This window comes from Bos taurus, chromosome 8 (assembly GCF_002263795.3).
Source record: "Bos taurus isolate L1 Dominette 01449 registration number 42190680 breed Hereford chromosome 8, ARS-UCD2.0, whole genome shotgun sequence".
Classification (NCBI taxonomy): domain Eukaryota; kingdom Metazoa; phylum Chordata; class Mammalia; order Artiodactyla; family Bovidae; genus Bos; species Bos taurus.
In genome coordinates this window covers 8,147,178-8,165,959 of record NC_037335.1, presented here as the reverse complement: position 1 = coordinate 8,165,959, position 18,782 = coordinate 8,147,178, and the positions used below count along the sequence as shown (strand labels likewise).

The 18,782-nt window shown below is 51.8% G+C and overlaps 1 protein-coding gene across 1 annotated transcript in view; it reads left to right on the top strand.

Annotated features, from left to right (window-relative positions):
* The window catches only part of XKR6 (XK related 6), a 265,477-nt gene extending 247,489 nt beyond the window's left edge, over positions 1-17,988 (top strand). Inside the window, 2 exon segments of the mRNA NM_001192331.1 lie at positions 1,753-1,949; positions 16,971-17,988. Of these exon segments, the coding sequence (NP_001179260.1) occupies positions 1,753-1,949; positions 16,971-17,935 (1,162 nt within the window). The 3' untranslated portion in view covers positions 17,936-17,988.
* Positions 17,989-18,782: the final 794 nt, after the last annotated feature.

Here is an 18,782-nt window from a genome sequence, read left to right as displayed (position 1 = left end):
ACAGGAGTCTTCCTTCTTCCACAGCTCCCCCTCCCCCAGGGAGGGTGTGAACAGAGGCAAGCTCACGTGTCCATGAGAGACAGACAAGACACGAGAAAGTTGGGGCGAGAACCAGTGACGGGGCTGGGGGACCGGCAAGGCCCAGGAGCCGAGGGATGGGTTTTCTTCTGAGCATGATGGGAAGTCAGGGAGGGCCGTCTGTGATTTTGACAAAATGCCTTGGCTGCTGGGCAGAGAGTGGGTTGTTCTGGGGGCAAGAGTGGGCCCTGGGAGGCCAGTTAGGAGGCTTCTGCTCTGATCCAAGAGAGAGGGGTGATGGCGGAGACCAGGCTGCAGTGGCGATAGAGACAGACCCCCAAGTGGGCCCCTGATGGGGTGCCTGGGGACAGCAGGGACCATTTAGGGGGCCAGCCACTCTCTCAACCTCTGTGATTCTGGCTTGGTGGTTTAGAAGACACATTCCCAGGGGATGGCCAGGGATGCATGTGTCATTCTGTCCTGTTGTCTGTGACCCCGATTGATGCTGCATGACCCCGATTGATCCTAACTGGGCCCACTGTGCTTTCTGAACCTTGCTTTGGTCCTGGCGCTGCCAGCTCCTCTGGGCTGGGCTTGGCCCCAGAGGCCACTGGCTGAGTCTGGCTTCTGTGTGTGCTAAGTTGCTTCAGTTGTGTCCGACTCTTGGCGACCCTATGGCCTGTAGCCCGCCAGGCTCCTCTGTCCATGGGATTTCCCAGGCAAGAATACTGGAGTGGGTTGCCATTTCCTTCTCCAGGGCATCTTCCCAAGTCTGGCTTAGATGATATCGTCCATCCTCCCCTTGTTGTGGCTTGGAGAAAGCGTCTACAGTTTAGGGAGAACTGCAGCGGGCATGGGGGCTTTCTTCTGTGGGCCTGGATCCACAGCCAGCAGCTGGATTATCTCCCCAAGCTCCCCGTCAGCCTCACAACGCTGGAACTCTCTTATGTTAAAGAAGAGTAACACAGACACAGAGTTGGGGTGATGAGTCCAGGTCCCCTCAATTAGCAGATGACAGAACCCACGCTTCCTTGGCCCTATGTCCCTCCTAGAGGGAGTGGGGTCCATGTGTTTGTGTGGCTGAGTCCTGGGCCACACCTCGACGGAGGCGCCACTGTAGGCTCCCCCTAGCGTGGAGCGGGGCACACATGAGTTTTGGGGTCAAACAGCCTCGGCCAGCTCCTGGTGGCTCCCGCATCCACCTCTGGAGCCTGTGCCTGTGAGCCCTGCCTGCCTGTCCCACATGGGTATACTTCAGCCTGTCACCCGGGACCCAGGCCACACCAGGCAGCCCACCAGTGATCCCCAGTAGGAATTTCATAAATGCTAATTCCTTTTCTTCCTCCTCCAGAGAGGTGAAAACCCTGCTGAAAATTTCCCCCTGGGACCCTGAACTTGACCGAGCCCACCTGCCCCCTGAGCTCACCTGTGATACTTCCTTGGCAGCAAGGTCACTGGGTCCCACTCTTCCATTTCTCACTTTATAGATGAGCAAACCGAGGTGGGGAAGGAGACAACTTGCCCAGGCCCCCTTCCCTGGCCTGACCCCACCCGACCCCACCCTGAAGCCTCAGTACCTCATTCGTGGGCTGGGAGAACCCCTAGAGCTGGTCCAAGCACTTGGAAGACCTCAGAACCAAGGAGGGGCGGCTGGTTTGCCCGGGAGGGCCTGGCCCTTCCAGAACCCCCACCCCAACCCAAGCCTCTCTCTGTGTTCTGTCCCGTCTCTCGCAGGTATATCCGCACCATGTACCTGGGGATTCAGAGCCAGCGGCAGAAGGAACACCAGCGACGCTTCTACTGGGCTATGATGTACGAATATGCAGACGTTAACATGCTGCGCCTCCTGGAGACCTTCCTGGAAAGCGCCCCCCAACTGGTGCTACAGCTCTGCATAATGATCCAGAAGAGCCGCGCCGAGACGCTGCCCTGTGAGTCCCCCCACCCCCACCCCGGGGCTGGGGGCCACCCTCCGCGCACACTCAAGGGGCGTCGCCCATCCGGATCCCCAAGTCCCCGGCGCAGCATCTTTGCGCCCCCGTGTGCGCGCCCGTACCGCCGCCGTCATGTGTGCACTTGCGCGGCCTTCATGTGCGCAGAGCAGAGCTGGGTCTCTAGTGTCCCTGGAGCGGCAGAGCAGGGGGCCTGGGTCTCCCAGTCCAGGGAAAAGTCCCCTTATCTTGGCGCTGGCCTGAGCCGCGGCGTTTGCACACACGTGATGAGGGAGACAGCACGTGCCCAAGAGGCTAACCGGCATCAGCAGTTTTAGACATTCTTGAGCCGTGGTGCTTCAAATGCGTTTACAAAATGCAGAAGCCCCGTTTATAAAACAGGCTGAAGCAGCTGTGTTCTAGGTACATGGAGGGTGGGGGTTCAGAGCCCAGGGTATCCCGCCCGCCGACCCCACCCCCACTCCTGGCCCCTGCGGCTCCAGATAGTCTCCAAGCGCCCAGGGGCTGGTCTGGACACCACTGGTTTCTACAGCAGCAGGAAGCCTTTGGAGGCCACTCGGTGACCCAAGAAGCCCTTTCCAGGTGGGACTCTTCTGGTCAAAGCACATTGTCACCCTGGGTTGCTGATGTCAGGGCAGACCCCAGTCAGACCAGCCTGCAAGTGTCCAGTCATGTCAGAACTTGTTTCAGTGGGGCTGGAGTTCTGATTGGGGCAAAGGTCCAGGGTGAGGAGGCGCTGGAGATCACGATGCTTGGGGGATACTGGGGACATTTCATCCTGGGGAAGATGTAGGCTATGTGAACCCCAGCATTTGAAGGGATATAGGAGAAGGCAATGGCACCCCACTCCAGTACTCTTGCCTGGAAAATCCCATGGACAGAGGAGCCTGGTAGGCTCCAGTCCATGGGGTCGCTAAGAGTCGGGTACGACTGAGTGACTTCCCTTTCACTTTTCACTTTCATGCATTGGAGAAGGAAATGGCAATCCACTCCAGTGTTCTTGCCTGGAGAATCCCAGGGACGGGGGAGCCTGGTGGTTGCTGTCTATGGGGTCGCACAGAGTCGGACACGACTGAAGTGATTTAGCAGCAGCAGCAGCAGGAGAACCATGATCATTCCAAAGAGTGGGAGGGAGCTACAGGGAGATGGTTATTGATTCACCATGTGGGAGACATTTCAAACAGCAGGAGCCATCCAGAGATGGAGAGACTGTCTCAGGAGGTAGTGAGTTTCCCGTCATGGGGAGCATTCAAGCAGAGATGTTGCTGAAAGGACTCAGTGCGGAGATTCCTGACTCCAGAGGATGTGAGTGTGTATGATCTGTGGTAGCAAGGGAGCTGGGGCAGAGGGTCCCTGGCCACTGGGGCCTGCAGGCCTCCTGGGTCCTTGCCTCTGGGTCCCCGGCTTCCCAAGCTGCTGCAGTGGGCCCTGGGTGTCACCAAGTTCACAGGCACCTGTAGGACACTCTCCAGTGGGATCCCCCCTTGCTCCACACCATCTGGAGAGGACAGCCAAGTCTGCGAACTTGGAAGGGGCTTGTTGGCAACGTGGACGCTGTGCGTTCTTGCAGGGCAGCAGCCTGGAAAGATGGGGCAACTCCCCCTGCTGCTTGACAGCTGTGTGACCTAGGCAAGGTACTGAGCCTCTCTGTTCCTCAGTTTTCTCGTTTCTGAAATGGAGATAATATTGGTACTTACCACAGAGGGTTGTTCTGAATATTTTGACATGACAAATGTCAAGGGCTTCAGGCAGCATCTGGCCATTTTGTTGTCGGTGACGGTAGAATTGGACCACACGTTACTAATGACATCATGGCCAGCTGGTGGCCTTTGGTGACACCTGTCCACTTTGTACCATTAATGCTAGTAGATGCTTAGGTAGATTGCTGTTTTTGTAATAGGTGAGTTTTCCAAGGATCTTGCCAGATACCAGCCTCTTCCACTTTTTCTCCCTATGCCATCTCTCCACCTTTGATTCTTCTTTTATAACTGGGTTAACATTACAGTAGTCAGCCTGAAAGATGGATTTGTATCCAATTTACCTGTAAAACTGGTTGTTTTTGTTCAGTCGCTCAGTCATGTCTGACTCTTTACGACCCCTTGGACTGTAGCACAGCAGGCTTCTCCATCCTTCACTATCTCCCAGAGTTTCCTCAAACTCATGTTCACTGAGTCAGTGATGCCATCCAACCATCTCATCCTCTGTCGTCCCCTTTTTTGCCTTCAATCGTTCCTAGCATCAGGGTCTTTTCCAGTGAGTTGGCTTTTCACATCAGGCGGCCAAAGTATTGGAGCTTCAGCTTCTGCTTCAGTCCTTCCAATGAATATTCAGGGTTGATTTCCTTTAGAATTGACTGGTTTGATCTCCTTTCTGTCCAAGGGACTCTCAAGAGTCTTCTCGAGCACCACAATTCAAAAGGATCAATTCTTTGATGCTTATCAATTCAAAATACAATCGTAGTGGTAATATTAAATCATGCAGATATTATGCAGTTATTATTGGGCTTCCTTTGTGGCTCAGCTGGTAAAGAATCCGCCTGCAATGCGGGAGACCTGGGTTCAATCCCTGGGTTGGGAATATCCCCTGGAGAAGGGAAAGGCTTCCCACTCCAGTATTCTGACCTGGAGAATTCCAAGGACTGTATAGCCCATGGGGTCGCAAAGAGTCAAACATGACTGAGCGACTTTCACCTTCACTTGAATATTTTGGTCATTTGGAGTCCTCCTTAAATCAGATGTCTCAAGTCAAGTTTAAATAAAGATAAAAATTATACATTTTATCTGGTAACATAGTGCCATTTTTCACTGGTAATGAGTCTGGTGTCAGTTGGGAGCTTCCAGAGCCTTCCTGGCTATGGCAGGGATGGGGAGGCAGCCCCGCATGGTGAGAAAAGTCCGCCAGAGCTGTGTGTAAATTCCACCTCCACCACTTATTGGCTTTACAAGTTGATCTCCTAACTGGGCTTCTTCGTCCATAAAGTGGGCATAATAACTCCTCTGGGTGGTTGTGAAGGTCTAGTGAACTGCACATACCCGTCTACAGCACTTTGGCGGGTATGTTATGGATATATGACACAGTCTTCCGGTCAACAAAGATGCTTTCATTCATGCTCCATACTATGTGCAGAGGGTAACGGGGAACATAACAGAGGTAGTCCAGGCCCTCATGAATCTTCCATTCTCTCTTGGGAGACATAACAGGAGCAGTTAGATAGCTGGCATATTGTGGCAAATGCTTTAAGCAAACAAACATGATACCAAGACTCTAGTACCTGGGGTGGGGTGTGCAGAGAGCTTATTTGTGCAGGGCTGGGTTTCCTAGGTGGCGCTAGTGATAAAGAACCCACCTGCCAGGACAGGAGACATAAGAGACATGGGTTGGATCCCTGGGTCAGGAAGATCCCCTGGAGGAGGGAATGGCGACCCACTCCAGTAGTCTTGCCCGGAGAGTCCCATGGACAGAGGAGCCTGGCGGGCTATAGTCCATGGGGTTGCACAGAGTCCGACACAACTGAAGCGACTTAGCACACACACATCAGAGAAAGCCTCTCTAGAGAGTTGACACTTGGCCTGAATATAAATGATGAGGAAGAACCAACTATGGGAGGAGCAGAAACAACCTTCCCTGCAGAGGGAATTGCATATACAAAGGCCTTGGGGTGAGAAAAGCCTGCCTTATTCTAGAATATGATAGGACTCAGTGTGGCTGCAGGTCAGCAGTCAGGGGATGGAGAGTGATGTGGGGGAGGGTGGAGAGGAAGGCGTGGGCCTGACAGCATGGGTGTATACCAAGTGCAGTGGGAAGGGTTATGTAGGAAAGCTATATGATCAGATTAGTTAAAAACAAATTATTTGCCTGCACGAATTTTAGTGCAGCGTGTGGGATCTAGTTTCCTGACCAGGGATTGAACCTGGGCCCCCTGCGTTGGGAGTGCAGAGTCTTGGCCACTAAAACACCGGAGAGGTCCCAGATTAGTTTTTTTAATTTTATTTTTTTAATTTATTTTTGGTTGAGATGGGACTTCATTGCTGCCCGGGCTTCTCTCTAGTTGTGGGGAGTGGCTTCTCTTGTCTCAGAGCACTAACTCTAGGCGCTTCAGCAGTTGCGGCTCCTGGGCTCCGGAGCACAGGCTCAATAATTGTGGCTCACAGCTTAGTTGCTCCAGGGCGTGTGGGATCTTCCTGAATCAGGGGTTGAACCCGTGTCTCCTGCATTGGCGCCAGATTAGCTTTTTTTTTTTTTTTTTTTAAGAGACAGGGTCTCGCTATATTGCCCAGGCTGGAGTACAGTGGCTATTCACAGGCGCGATCCCACTACTGATCAGCACGGGAGTTTTGACCTGCTCCGTTTATGACCTGGGCCGGTTCACCCCTCCTTAGGCAACCTGGTGGCCCCCCGCTCCCGGGAGGTCACCATATTGATGCCGAACTTAGTGCGGACACCCGATCAGCATAGCGCACTGCAGCCCAGAACTGAGCTCAAGCGATCCTCCAGCCTCAGCCTCCCGAGTAGCTGGGATTACAGGCGCGCGCCATCGCGCCGGGCAGATTAGCTTTTAAAGAAGATCCCTTTTCTGGTGTTCAGGGAGGAAACCAAGAGCCCAGAGCACCTGTTAGAGGCAGCTGGTCCAGGGCTGAAACGATGGGCTTGGAGTGCTTGGAAGAGGAAGCCAACGCACGGATTGGCAGGCAACTCTGGAGCAGAAATCAGCAACACTTAGCAGGCCTGGGGGAGGTGGTGATGGGAGGAGGTTGAGATGGGGTATGTTGAGATGAAAGATGCTCTCTGGGGATGGGGTTGAGAGTTAGCAGCTCTGTCGCCTTTCCCGACTTTGGGGGTTTTCTGATGCTTTTGGCCGGGGTTGGGGAGTACCACTCGCTTCACCTACACAGTGCCTGAGTCTGCCTTTTGGGGTTGAGCTCACACTGAGGTGTTGTCCTTCTTACATGACTCTGTGACCTGTTGTTCGTGGCCTCCCACCCGCCACGTGTCAGGCATCTACTCTGCTATAGGCAAGATGCTGTGTCAGAAATGGGTTTGCAAACACACTTATCCTTCGGTGGGTATCCTTAAACATTGGTTTTCTTTTAGACAAACACTGAACTCTAAGATCCAAATAGGCCCCTGTCTTTTCATCCCTTTGGTGTTAACCTCCCTAATTAGTTTTCTTCTTTTTCTTCTTCTTCTTCTTCTTCTTCTTTTTTTTTTTTTTGAGTTGCCCCCGTGCATCATGCAGGATCTTAGCTCCCCAACCAGGGATCAATCCTAGATCCCTTGCACTGGGAGTGCGGAGTTTTAACCACTGGACCACTGGAAGTTTCTAGTTTTTTCTTTATTAAGTTCACTTGCTGGCTCCTCTTCTATCAGAAACCCTCCTGCTTCACACTTGCTCCTTTTTCCAGCAAGAGCTGATGGGAAACTCCACAGAGATGCAGGTGTCCATCCGCTTTCTCTGCTGCTTCTGTCTGTGCCTGTTTCTTCAGCCGCTCACATCCTGGAGGAGGCGTCAGCTCCCTCTCCTGATCAGCTTTCCTTTCTGCGTGAGGACCAGTCTGACCACGTTCCCCTTCTCAGGGGAAGGAGGGCCAGCTGTGGGGTTGGTTAACTGGCCCTCCTCGCCCTCCTCTCCTCGTGATCAAAGATTACCACCTCTCTCCTCTTGGGAGATTTCTTTTCTCTAATGAGAAAAGTGCTTTCTCCAGTCCTGCTTGTATGGACATCAGTTGTTACCCTCCAAATCTGGGTCACAAAAGTTGATTGCGTACATGCTCAGTCGCTCAATGTACAGGGGTACATTGCCTGTGTCAGACTCTTGGCAACTCCATGGACTATAACCCACCAGGCTCCTCTGTCCATGGGATTTCCCAGGCATGAATAGTGGAGTGGATTGCCATTTCCTCCTCCAGGGGATCTTCCCAACCCAGGGATCGAACCCATGTCTTCTACAGTTTCTGCATTGGCAGGCGGATTCTTTACCTCTGAGCCACCTGAGAATCCCCAAAGTTGGTTACTTGATCATTTACACTTAGGTAAAGCTGCTGCCCAGAAGGTGACAATTATGTGGTTGTATGGCCTGAAGGTGACAGGTCTGTGCTCTATACCAACCTGTGAATTTCCACTGTGTCAAACACCATCAGATAATGAACCACCTTGCACAAAGTGATAGGGAGTTTTGTGCCCCGATCCTCTGTGATGTTGGCCACCACCTGGCCTAACCCTCCTCCCTGACTCCCCACCTACTGTCCCACCCCCACCCCCCTGCTGCTGAGCTGGAGCTAGCTGCTGGCGCTGATATTCCTGGGCTTCCGACCAGATTGATACAAAGATCTTCCAGCCTCCAGTCTGGACTTCAGGGTGCTCATCCCATGTCTGTCTTCGCCTCCTGGAATAATAAAGGGGAAGATGTGCGCTTCCCCTGGCTGCCTTGCATCTTCACAGATAGCTGCAATGAAGAGGGGCATGCCTGCCTTCTGCCACCAGAACACAGACTCAGCCTCTCTCACTTCCCTGGAGGAGGATCTCTCTCAGCTCTGTTTCTGTCTCCTTCTGAGGACTCACCCCTCCCTCTCTCCCATCAGATACTTGCTTGGTGTCTACACACAGACTTCCCCGAACAACGAACTCCAGCTCACAGCCCTGCTTCAGCTCCCAGTGGCTTCCTATCAAACAGAACATTAAAACTTCACACTCTTAAACAGAATCTGCAAGGATTTTAAACAGAGACATAACACTTTCAGTGCATCTGTGTAACTTGACTTTGTATCCAATTCTGAGGCCTTTTGGCTGAGGTTGCCCCTAACAACAAGAGAAAAAGAGAGTAGTTCTTTGTTTTTTTTTTTTAAATTGTGGTAAGAACAAGAGAGATCCACCCTCTTAACAAATTTTAAGTGCAAAAGAAAGTGCAGTAGGTACATATGAGGAAGAGTCCTTAAAGCGGTAGGACAGCTCTAAGAAAGGCAGGGTTCATCAATTTCATTGGTCGCACAGTGGTGAAGAACCTGCCTGCTGGTGCAGGAAGCACAAGAGATGCAGATTCCATCCCTGGTTCAGAAAGATCCCCTAGAGGAGGAAAAGGCAACCCACTCCAGTATTCTTGCCTGGGAAATCCCATGGACAGAGGAGACTGGTGGGCTACAGTCCATGGGCTCGAAAAAGAGCGACCGAACAACAACAGTTAGTACAGATGAAGTAACAATTGGCCGCCTGAAAATGTCTGTGCATCAAATGCTGTGACAAGAGGGACGTTGAGGCAGGCTGACCGGCAGCACTTCAAGGGAGAGGCTCTGAGAGCTGCCAGCTCAGAAGCCTGAGCAGTAACTATAATGTGACCACTTATTCAGTAACTATTTACCAAGCACCTACTATGTGCCAGGCATGGTTCCAGGAGCTGGGGAGAGAGTAATAATACAGACAGAAAGCCCTGCTCTCATGGAGCTTATGTGTCTTGGACAGAGACATGAACAAGGAGCAGAACAAATATTTTGTCTTCTGTATTAGAAAATGGCAAATAGAGTTCTAAAGCTGGAAAGAGAGCCACAGGGGAGCAGAGCTGTGTCCAGCGTTCAATAAGGGAGCAGGAAGGGGACCTCTGAGCAAAGATGTAGAGCAGGGAGGGAGCCAGCCTGCAGGTCACTGGAGGTACACGCACCAGAGGAGGGCATAGCCAAACGCAAGGCCTTGAGCTAAGAAAGTGAGCCCAGTGTTTTGGGAGCAGCCAGGAGGCTGGGAAGATGGGGCATGATGCCTCCATTGCTTCCATAGCTCAGTCCTGCCCATGGTCCTGTCAGCAGAGCATCTTTTCTTCTTCTTCTTTGTTAAAAAAATATATATTTAAACAGCTTTATTGAGATACAGTTTGTATACTGCACAAGTCATTCATTTGAAGTTCAATGGCTATCATTATGGGAGCATCAGAGCTTTGAGTCTTGTCGGCTGTTTGCCCCTCAATGAGGGTAGATTTACCGGGACTTTCCAGTGATGGCGGGTTTCCCTGTTGGCTCAGACGGTAAAGCGTCTGTCTACAATGCGGGAGACCTGGGTTCGATCTCTGCGTCGGGAAGATCCCCTGGAGAAGGAAATGGCAACCCACTCCAGTATTCATGCCTGGAAAATCCCATGGACCAAGGAGCCTGGTAGGCTGCAGTCCATGGGGTTGCAAAGAATCAGACAAGCCTGAGCGACTTCACTTCACTTCTTCCAGTGATGGCAGACGGCTTCCTTCACAGTGTGCTCCAGGCCCGCCAGAATTCTGGCATTCGTGCGGCTTCTGCCAGGCCAGCTGAGTGGCTGACATTTGTCCTAGAATCTATAAAGTCTGCCTTTACCCAGCTGGCAGAGCCACAGTGCTCTCCCGCCTCTGTGAGTGGATTAATATCACCAGACCATGGGCCAGGAGCAGGGCATAGACCCCGAGGTCTCGGGCACCACTAATGGGAGCTTGCATGTGAGTCCACGGGAGAAGGGGAACTACTGGAGTTTGTAAGCCCAGGGCATTGGGGCCTTTGGAGCTGGAGGTACTGGGTTGGAAGCTCCCTCACCAGCAGTTTGCTGATGTTGTAGCTGTTTTTAAAGGCAGATTTTGTTATTGTTTAGGCATCTCAAGGCCAATAGATCAGGAGACAGCTGCCACTGAAAAAATCACTTGTCACAGATTCCCAAGAAGAGGCCGGCATGCCACATCATCGTGGGGGGCTTGGGATAGGCTAGTCTGAATAATATCAGGAAGCTTTGGGGTCCAGGGCTGTCCCTAATTGTCTGGTACCTGGCCCTGAGGCGATTAGGACAGGGGAACAGTGGCCCAAAGTGTCAGGGCCCAGTGAAGGTGTGAGCTCTGGACTGGTTGGTCTGTATATGAAAAGCACCTCTTGTTTGCTATTTCTAGGAATTTGCTAAACCTGAGAGGGGCGGTCCCTCCAAGATCAGCATGGCCCCAAAGGGGAACCATCAGAATACAAGCACACGCTTCAAGCCTTAATACTTGACAAATCCTTTTACCTCCTGGCGCCTTGGTTTCCTATCCTATAAAATGGGGTACCAGTAAGCATTTCAGGGGATTATTGTCAGGATGAAAGGAAATAATTTATGCGAAGTGTCTGGCACAATACCTGCTGTATTGGGAATACTTGGTGGGTATTATCCTCCTCACCTCTGCCTTCTGCCCTCAAGGTTTCTTCTGAAAGACACACACATGAATGGAGGCTCCCCGGAGTTCTCTTTTCCCGCTTTCAGGGATAATGGTGGGAGGGTGAGACAGCTGGTGGGCTCATTTCTCCATCAGCCCCTTTGAGAATCAAAATGCCCCTGCGATTTTGCACATAGTTTCAGAAGGACCAGACCAATTGCTGCCCTGCCCTTGAGGGGCTCACCTGATGAAGGTGAGAACATACTTAAGGAAAAAGGGAAGGAGTCAGAGAGTGTATGGGATGGTGAATGACACTAAAGTGGGAAATACGGCCTGGAAGTGAAGCTCCAATACTTCAGCCACCTGATGTGACGACCTGCTTCTATAGAAAAGACCCTGATGCTGGGAAGGATTGGGGGCAGGAGGAGAAGGGGATGACAGAGGATGAGATGGTTGGATGGCATCACCAACTCAATGGACATGAGTTTGAGCAAGCTCTTGGAGTTAGTGATGAACAGGGAAGCCTGATGTGCTGCTGTCCATAGGGTCGCAAAGAGTCGGACACGACTGAGCGACTGAACTGGACTGAGGGCCTGGAAGGCGGGAGGAGGTACTGGGAGCTGAAGTTTGCAGTGTCTGGCTGGCGATGGCCTGGCTGAGAAGGCAAGCTCTGGTAAAAGCCTTCGTGCGGTGACACTTGGGGACCTGGGAAAGGGCCACGCAGGTGATGGACAGAGCCAGCACACATGTCCTGCAGTGGGACTGTGCCTGGAGCACGTGGGACAGAGGGGATGTAAGGAGCTAGCTGGAGGTGACCTCAGAGCAGCCAGGGGCTGCCCTGAGTAGAGCCCAGGATGAAGGCCTGGCAGCATGACAGGAACTTCAGTGTGAGGCCACTGGAGAAGGGGACGCTGAGGAGCACGAACAGGGACTGGACAGGGTGCACGCATAACTCAAGGCAGTGTCTTGAGAGGCCCCGTGGGCCTTAGAAGGACCGAAGCCTTAACCCTGGCCAAAACAGCATGTTGGCCCCCCAAGGGTGACCGTACTGGGTTTAAGGGCCTCCCCAGTCAAAGATGTCCAACTGAGACTTGTGCCCATCATGCTCCGTTTCGTTGGTCTTGAGGTGCAGATGTCCTCTTTCTAGAAACCTTAGGTGCCTAGTCTGGTGATCAGAGCCCCAAGACCCCTGACCCAAGCCTTTCTCAGGGGTGGCCCCCAGGAGGCCTGACATAGTGACCTCCCAGCTGCTGAGGCTGGACTCAGGTCACCCAGTGGGCCAGCTGCACCGTCCCCCCAACCCCTCAGGGGCTGCTCCAGGAAAAATGAACAAGCCATGAAGGTCACTGCCTGGAACTCGTCATGGCTGAACGAGGAGTGTTCAGCAGTCTCCAGCCTGATCTTTGAAATGCAGAAGGTGATGGAGCTGTAAGTGGGAGGGATCATAAACACACCCAGCCTGAGCACAGTGTGGGCCTGGGTCTCGGCCAGGGTCATACATTGACTTTGGGGTTGACCTCGAGCCAAACAGAAATCTTCCAAGTGAGCTGCTGTGGAGGGAAAGCCCTGCACCCCCTCCCTCTGTAATGAAATACATGGCAGGCCTTTGAAGAGTGATCATTTAACAGGAGGAGAGTCAGGCCTTTGAAGAGTGAGAGTCAAACCTTTGAAGAGTGAAAGTCAGGCCTTTGAAGAGTGATCACTTAACAGCAGGAAAGTCAGGCTTTTAAAGAGTGATCATTTAACAGGAGGAGAATCAGGCCTTTGAAGAGTGAGAGTCAGGCCTTTGAAGAGTGATCACTTAACAGGAGGAGAGTCAGGCCTTTGAAGAGTGATCACTTAACAGGAGGAGAGTCAGGCCTTTGAAGAATGAGTCAGGCCTTTGAAGAGTAAGAATCAGGCCTTTGAAGAGTGATCACTTAACAGCAGGAAAGTCAGGCCTTTGAAGAGTGATCATTTAACAGGAGGAGAATCAGGTCTTTGATGAGTGATCACTTAACAGCAGGAAAGTCAGGCCTTTGAAGAGAGATCCCTTCATAGGCAGAGACTCAGGCCTTTGAAGAGTGATCACTTAACAGGCGGAGAGTCAGGCCTTTGAAGAGTGAGAGTCAGGCCTTTGAAGAGTGATCACTTAGCAGGAGAGTCAGACCTTTGAAGAGTGAGAGTCAGGCCTTTGAAGAGTGATCACTTAGCAGGAAAGTCAGGCCTTTGAAGAGTGATCATTTTGATCACTTAACAGGAGGACAGTGATCTCAGCTAATTCTGGTGGTCACCTCTTTCTTTGTTCCTTTCCTGAGGAAGGTAGAGGAGAACTTGGATTTGGTTTTCAGCTCCTTTATCAGGGGCCTCTCTCAGATACCTGTGAGTGCTACACTTCCTGTCCACTCTCCAAGAAGGGCTTAGATCCTTCACTCCAAGGGCTTCTAGCCCCTTCTAAGACCAAATCTGAAGGGTCTCTCAGTACAGTGGCTACTTTTAAGGCCAAAGAGTCTGAGTTTAAATCTTGATTCTACTTCTTGATAGAAATAGCCATCTTCTTTCCGTGTCCTCGGGTGGCCTTTCTTTTGTATGAGTGCACCCCTGGCATCTCCATCGGCCCAAGTGATCTGTTCTCATAAGGTTATGTTGGATCAGGGCCCGCCCTCATGACCTCCTGTTAAATTCAGTGCCCCTTTGAAGGCCCTGTCTCAGGATACAGTCACATACTAAACTCCGGGGGGTTAGGACTTCAACCTAAGACTCTGGGCAGAGGGGAGGAGATGGAGATACAGCCCATAGCAAATACCTACATCACTACATCACTTGTTCTTCTCAGTAAGATTCCTGCTCAGTGAATCACAGGCGTGTTTTTTCACGAGGATGCCTGTTTCCTGTGGGGTGAGTGGGTGAAAGTGAGTGGTCTGTGTAGCTGCTGAGGATATAATGTTTAGTGATCTACAGCTTCACCAGGTTGGACATGGACGAGGCAGAGAGGTAAGATGTGGGCTGGACATCAGCAGACCCCCGACCGAGTGCTAGCGCTCAGTCCTCCACGTGACCGCCTCCCGAACCTCTCCTCGTAATTCAGCAGTGATGTCTTATGACATTTGGGGAACACCACATCCTAGAGAGGACTTCCAGAAGCACTGACCGTGGACTGAGGCAGCAAGCAGTTTGGCTCAGAGGTGAGTGGTTTCTGTAATACCCTGAAGCCACCTGAAGGAACAGATCTGGAAGTGGCATCGGTGACCCAGAAGCTTCACTGACGATAGAGGATTGATGTGGCTTCACCATGTGCAGCCAGTGGACATCTGAATTCCGGTTTGCTAGTACGTGGCATGGACCGGGCTACCGTCACAACACACCAAGCAACGAAATCAGGACCGTGACAGCTGAGGGCCTGTCCTGCGTCTGCCCCCCAAGTTTATTCGAGAGCACACTCAGAGACTGGATTAGACCACGCGTCAGCAAATCTAAACTGCCTTTTCTTACTTCGTGAGTTCGGCACGCGTGCTTTTCTGTGGACAGGGGAAGTAATACATTTTGCTCTATTAGAAGGAACAGGAAAATCAAGCCTTCTTCCCATGCAGCTGCTGTAGAACTCCCCTTTGATCACTGAGGGTGGAAGCACCTCCAAGATGTATCACTTTTAGCGTCAAGAAAAAGTGATAGTGTTCACTGGAAGCGAGGTGACGTCACGAAGAAGCTTTCTGAGGATGCTCCAGTGTCTGGTAATAAGCCTGGCATGTTCCCTGCCCTCCAGAAACCAACAGCCCAAGTCACGTGACTCCCAAGGGGACCCAGCCCCAACTCCCAAAGGACAGGCATGCAGGAGGCTCAAAGGTTAGCATGACCACTGTGACATGGTCACAGACACCACGTGGCCTCAGGAGAGGCTGGTGGAAATGTCCTACGTGACAACAGGCAACACAGGACACACATGAGTACCGTGTTCAGAACTTTCCAGAAAAGTGATAGAAGCATTGGCAGGAAAGATTGGCTTCGATGGAGAAATTGGGATCATTTCTTCTGTGTATTTTCCGCATTGGTTATGATCAGAAGACCAAAGCATACTCGTTGTAATAGTTAACCTTTCAGGCTTTTTCTCTGCTTCCACCAGCAAGATGGTTTTTGTTATCAGACTCTGAAGTTCTGTAAGCTGCAAACCAGCACAGCTTCTTGAAATGTTGGAAAAGAGGGGATGAGGGGCCTGGGAGAGGAAGAACCCGTGCAGGGTAGGGCGTGGGGTGGGTGGGAGGGTAAAGCAACAGAGGACTTTGATCCTTCACTGAGGTTGGGAGAGGAGTGGAGAGGTGAACAGGGGCTGAGGGAAAAGCAAGCAGAAGGGCCTGCTTCTTTAGTCTTAAGAATAGGCCTTCTGGATCTGACCTTGGAGCTGAAGACAGAAAATGACCAGGTGACTTTTATGTCAGCCTGGAAGAACGCCAAAGGGAAATCGTGCTCTGGGGCGGGGGAGGGGGATTTGGTTAGGAGATGTGGCCCTCGGGGCAGTATTCAGGACTCCAGCTGAATTGAGCTGCATTGAGTTCTGGAATTTGGGGAGAGAGGGAAAACAAAAACAGCGCTGGGTAGACTGAGTACAGATGATGCTTGGAGGAGCAGAGGCGTGATGGGGAGTCTTGGTCGAGAGAGGGAGGCAGTAATGACTGCCTGCTGGTGGGTGGATTTGGAGAGACTCTGGTCACTGTTTAGTGTGTTCAGTGTGACTGAGTTACAAATAGCAGATAGGCAGTGTCCTAAATAAAGCTGCTGTACAGGGATTCAAGTACAACTTGGGATCGGACACGCTCACCTGCTTGTTGAGGAATTTTGGAGGGAAGAACATGCAGAGGCCTTGGAGAGCTCACCATGCTAGGGAGGGGCAAAGAATCCCCAAAACCCAAGTTACCCTGCTCCCTCCCATCGCTGGACGGGGGCAGAGAGGGACCGGGCTTCCCCGGTCAAGGCTTTAAGGAGCCGTGAGCAGTGGTTGGAGGGAGAAGGCAAAGCACCATGGGGAGGCCAAGAGTGAGTGAGGAAGCAGCCCAAGAAACACAGGCTGTCCTGGTCCTCGATCAGAGTGGCCTTACGGAGTGGATGTGTAGTTGTTGTTGTTGCTTAGTTGCTCAGTTGTGACCAACTCTTTGACACCCCAGAGTAGCCTGCCAGGCTCCTCTGTCCATGGGATCTCCCAGGCAAGAATACTGGAGCGGGTGGCCATGCCCTCCTCCAGGGGATCTTCCTGAGCCGGGAATCGAACTCAAGTCTCCTGCATCGGCAAGCAGATTCTTTACCGCAGAGCCACCAGGGAAGCCCAGGGAGTGGATGAGAAGACGCTAAATGGGAGAAGAGCCTTTTGAGGGCTCCTTGGGGCGTTGGATGAGCTTACGAGAAGGCAAAGGGTGACTCGAGCACCTTCTGAGAGGAGGAGAGCTGTGCAGCTTGGGGCAGCGAGTAACCGCTTGGTCTTCACACCCCATAATCCCTTCCGCTGGCTCCTCTGAGAACACAGCCTGCTAGTGACAAGGACACGGACCCCACGGTGAGCTTATGATTTCTTACAGTGGACACACATGTGGTCCTACCTGCAGCAGAGGTGATGAGCCAGCCAGGTGGTCCAGGCTCCCCAGCCCCTTGGCAAAGCACGTCAGCCTCCGCCTGCAGCTGTGGATCTCCAGAGGTTCTGGACTGGGTTACTGACACGGTTTCACGATTTCACAGCGTAGGGAGCAGCCGTGGCCTCCCAGCTTGGTTCCTGATGCTTTGTCTCTTCCCCCTCCTCCATTAGATTGCAGCGTGTGTGTGTGTGCGTGTGGGCGTCTCCCTGGCCCGGCAGCCCTGCAGTGCCTGGCAGTGGACGTCCCCGGTTTTGACGGTGTGGGTTTGTGTCTTTCCGGCAGGTGTCTCCTCTGTGACTTCCCTGATGTCCCTGGCTTGGGTGCTAGCCTCCTATCACAAGCTGCTGCGGGACTCCAGGGACGACAAGAAGAGCATGAGCTACAGAGGGGCCCTCATCCACCTCTTCTGGCGCCTCTTCACCATCTCATCCAGAGTGATCTCTTTTGCCCTCTTTGCTTCCATCTTCCAGCTCTACTTCGGGATCTTCGTGGTGGTCCACTGGTGCGCCATGGCCTTCTGGATCATCCATGGCGGAACAGACTTCTGCATGTCCAAGTGGGAGGAGATCCTCTTCAACATGGTGGTAGGGATTGTGTACATTTTCTGCTGGTTTAACGTCAAGGAAGGGCGGACTCGATATCGAATGTTTGCCTATTACACGATAGTCTTGACCGAGAATGCTGCCTTGACGTTCCTTTGGTATTTTTACAGAAACCCAGAGACCACTGACTCCTATGCGGTGCCAGCACTGTGTTGCGTCTTTATTAGCTTTGTGGCTGGGATTGCACTGATGCTCTTATATTATGGTGTGCTGCATCCCACGGGGCCGCGAGTTAAGATCCTTGCCAGCTCCTGTTGTGCCGAGCTGCTCTGGGGCATCCCTTTGCCCCCCGATGTTGAGCCCATGGCGCCTCAGACCCCTGGGTACCGGGGGACCCAGGTCACGCCTACCAGAGCCGTAACGGAACAACAGGAGGATCTCACGGCTGACACTTGCTTGCCCGTGTTCCAAGTGAGACCCATGGGGCCCTCCACCCCGACGGGGCGTCCTTACCTCCCAGAAGGGCCCCTCATTAAGATTGACATGCCGAGAAAGAGATACCCAGCTTGGGATGCTCATTTTGTAGACAGGAGGTTGAGAAGGACTATTAACATTCTGCAGTATGTCACACCCACCGCGGTGGGCATCCGGTATCGGGACGGACCGCTCCTTTACGAGCTGCTACAGTATGAGTCTTCGCTCTGAGAGCATCCTGACCCAAGTTGAGAAGGGGACCTGAAGTTTGGTTTGCGGTAAAGCCGCCTGCAAGAAATATAACCCTCCCTTCCCCCAAAACACAGAACCACCACCACCACCACCACCACCACCACCAACAATGCTCCAAAAAAAAGAAAATAATAAGTCACAACCCCTTCAGATAAGCTTTCTTTCCAGTCGCTGTATGTATACAAAGATATTCTCTATGTTTTGTAAGTAAAAACAAAAAGAAAACCTTTCTTTTGTTTTTTACACATAAGTAACAGTATTGAAAAAAAAATCCCACACTATGGTTTATAGGGTGGAGAAGGAGCAGTTGTCTCCACTCCAAAAGAAAAAAAAAAACACAAAGTTTTATACCTTACACCAAGTGTAGATCATTTCCGGGATTGGTGCTGATTGAAAGAACAAAACAAAACAAAACAAAACAAACAAACAAAACCTTCAACTGCCTTATGCCCTTAGGTGCTGAGTTTCATTAAGTACTGTCACATTTTCTCATGCAAAACTCTCTGGTGATTTTTTGCACCGGGAGAGGGAAAATTAAACAATCAAATGAAACCAATCTAGAAACGAAACAAACAAAAAAAACAACCAACCGATGGATAAAACTCAAAGCAATCATTCTTCCTATCTGATTATTTGTATTGAAGAAAACAAATTGACCCAAAGCAAAAGCATTGAAACCCCCTCCCTCTTTTTTGCTTTCTCTCCCTCTCCTCCTGTCCCTGCCCGCAACTTCTCAGCCCCTTCTAGGAGCCAGAGGCCATTTGAAACTCAGATGGTTGGCAGAGCTCCCTGAAGGCCAGCTAGGTGCCATTTCAGTGTTCACCTA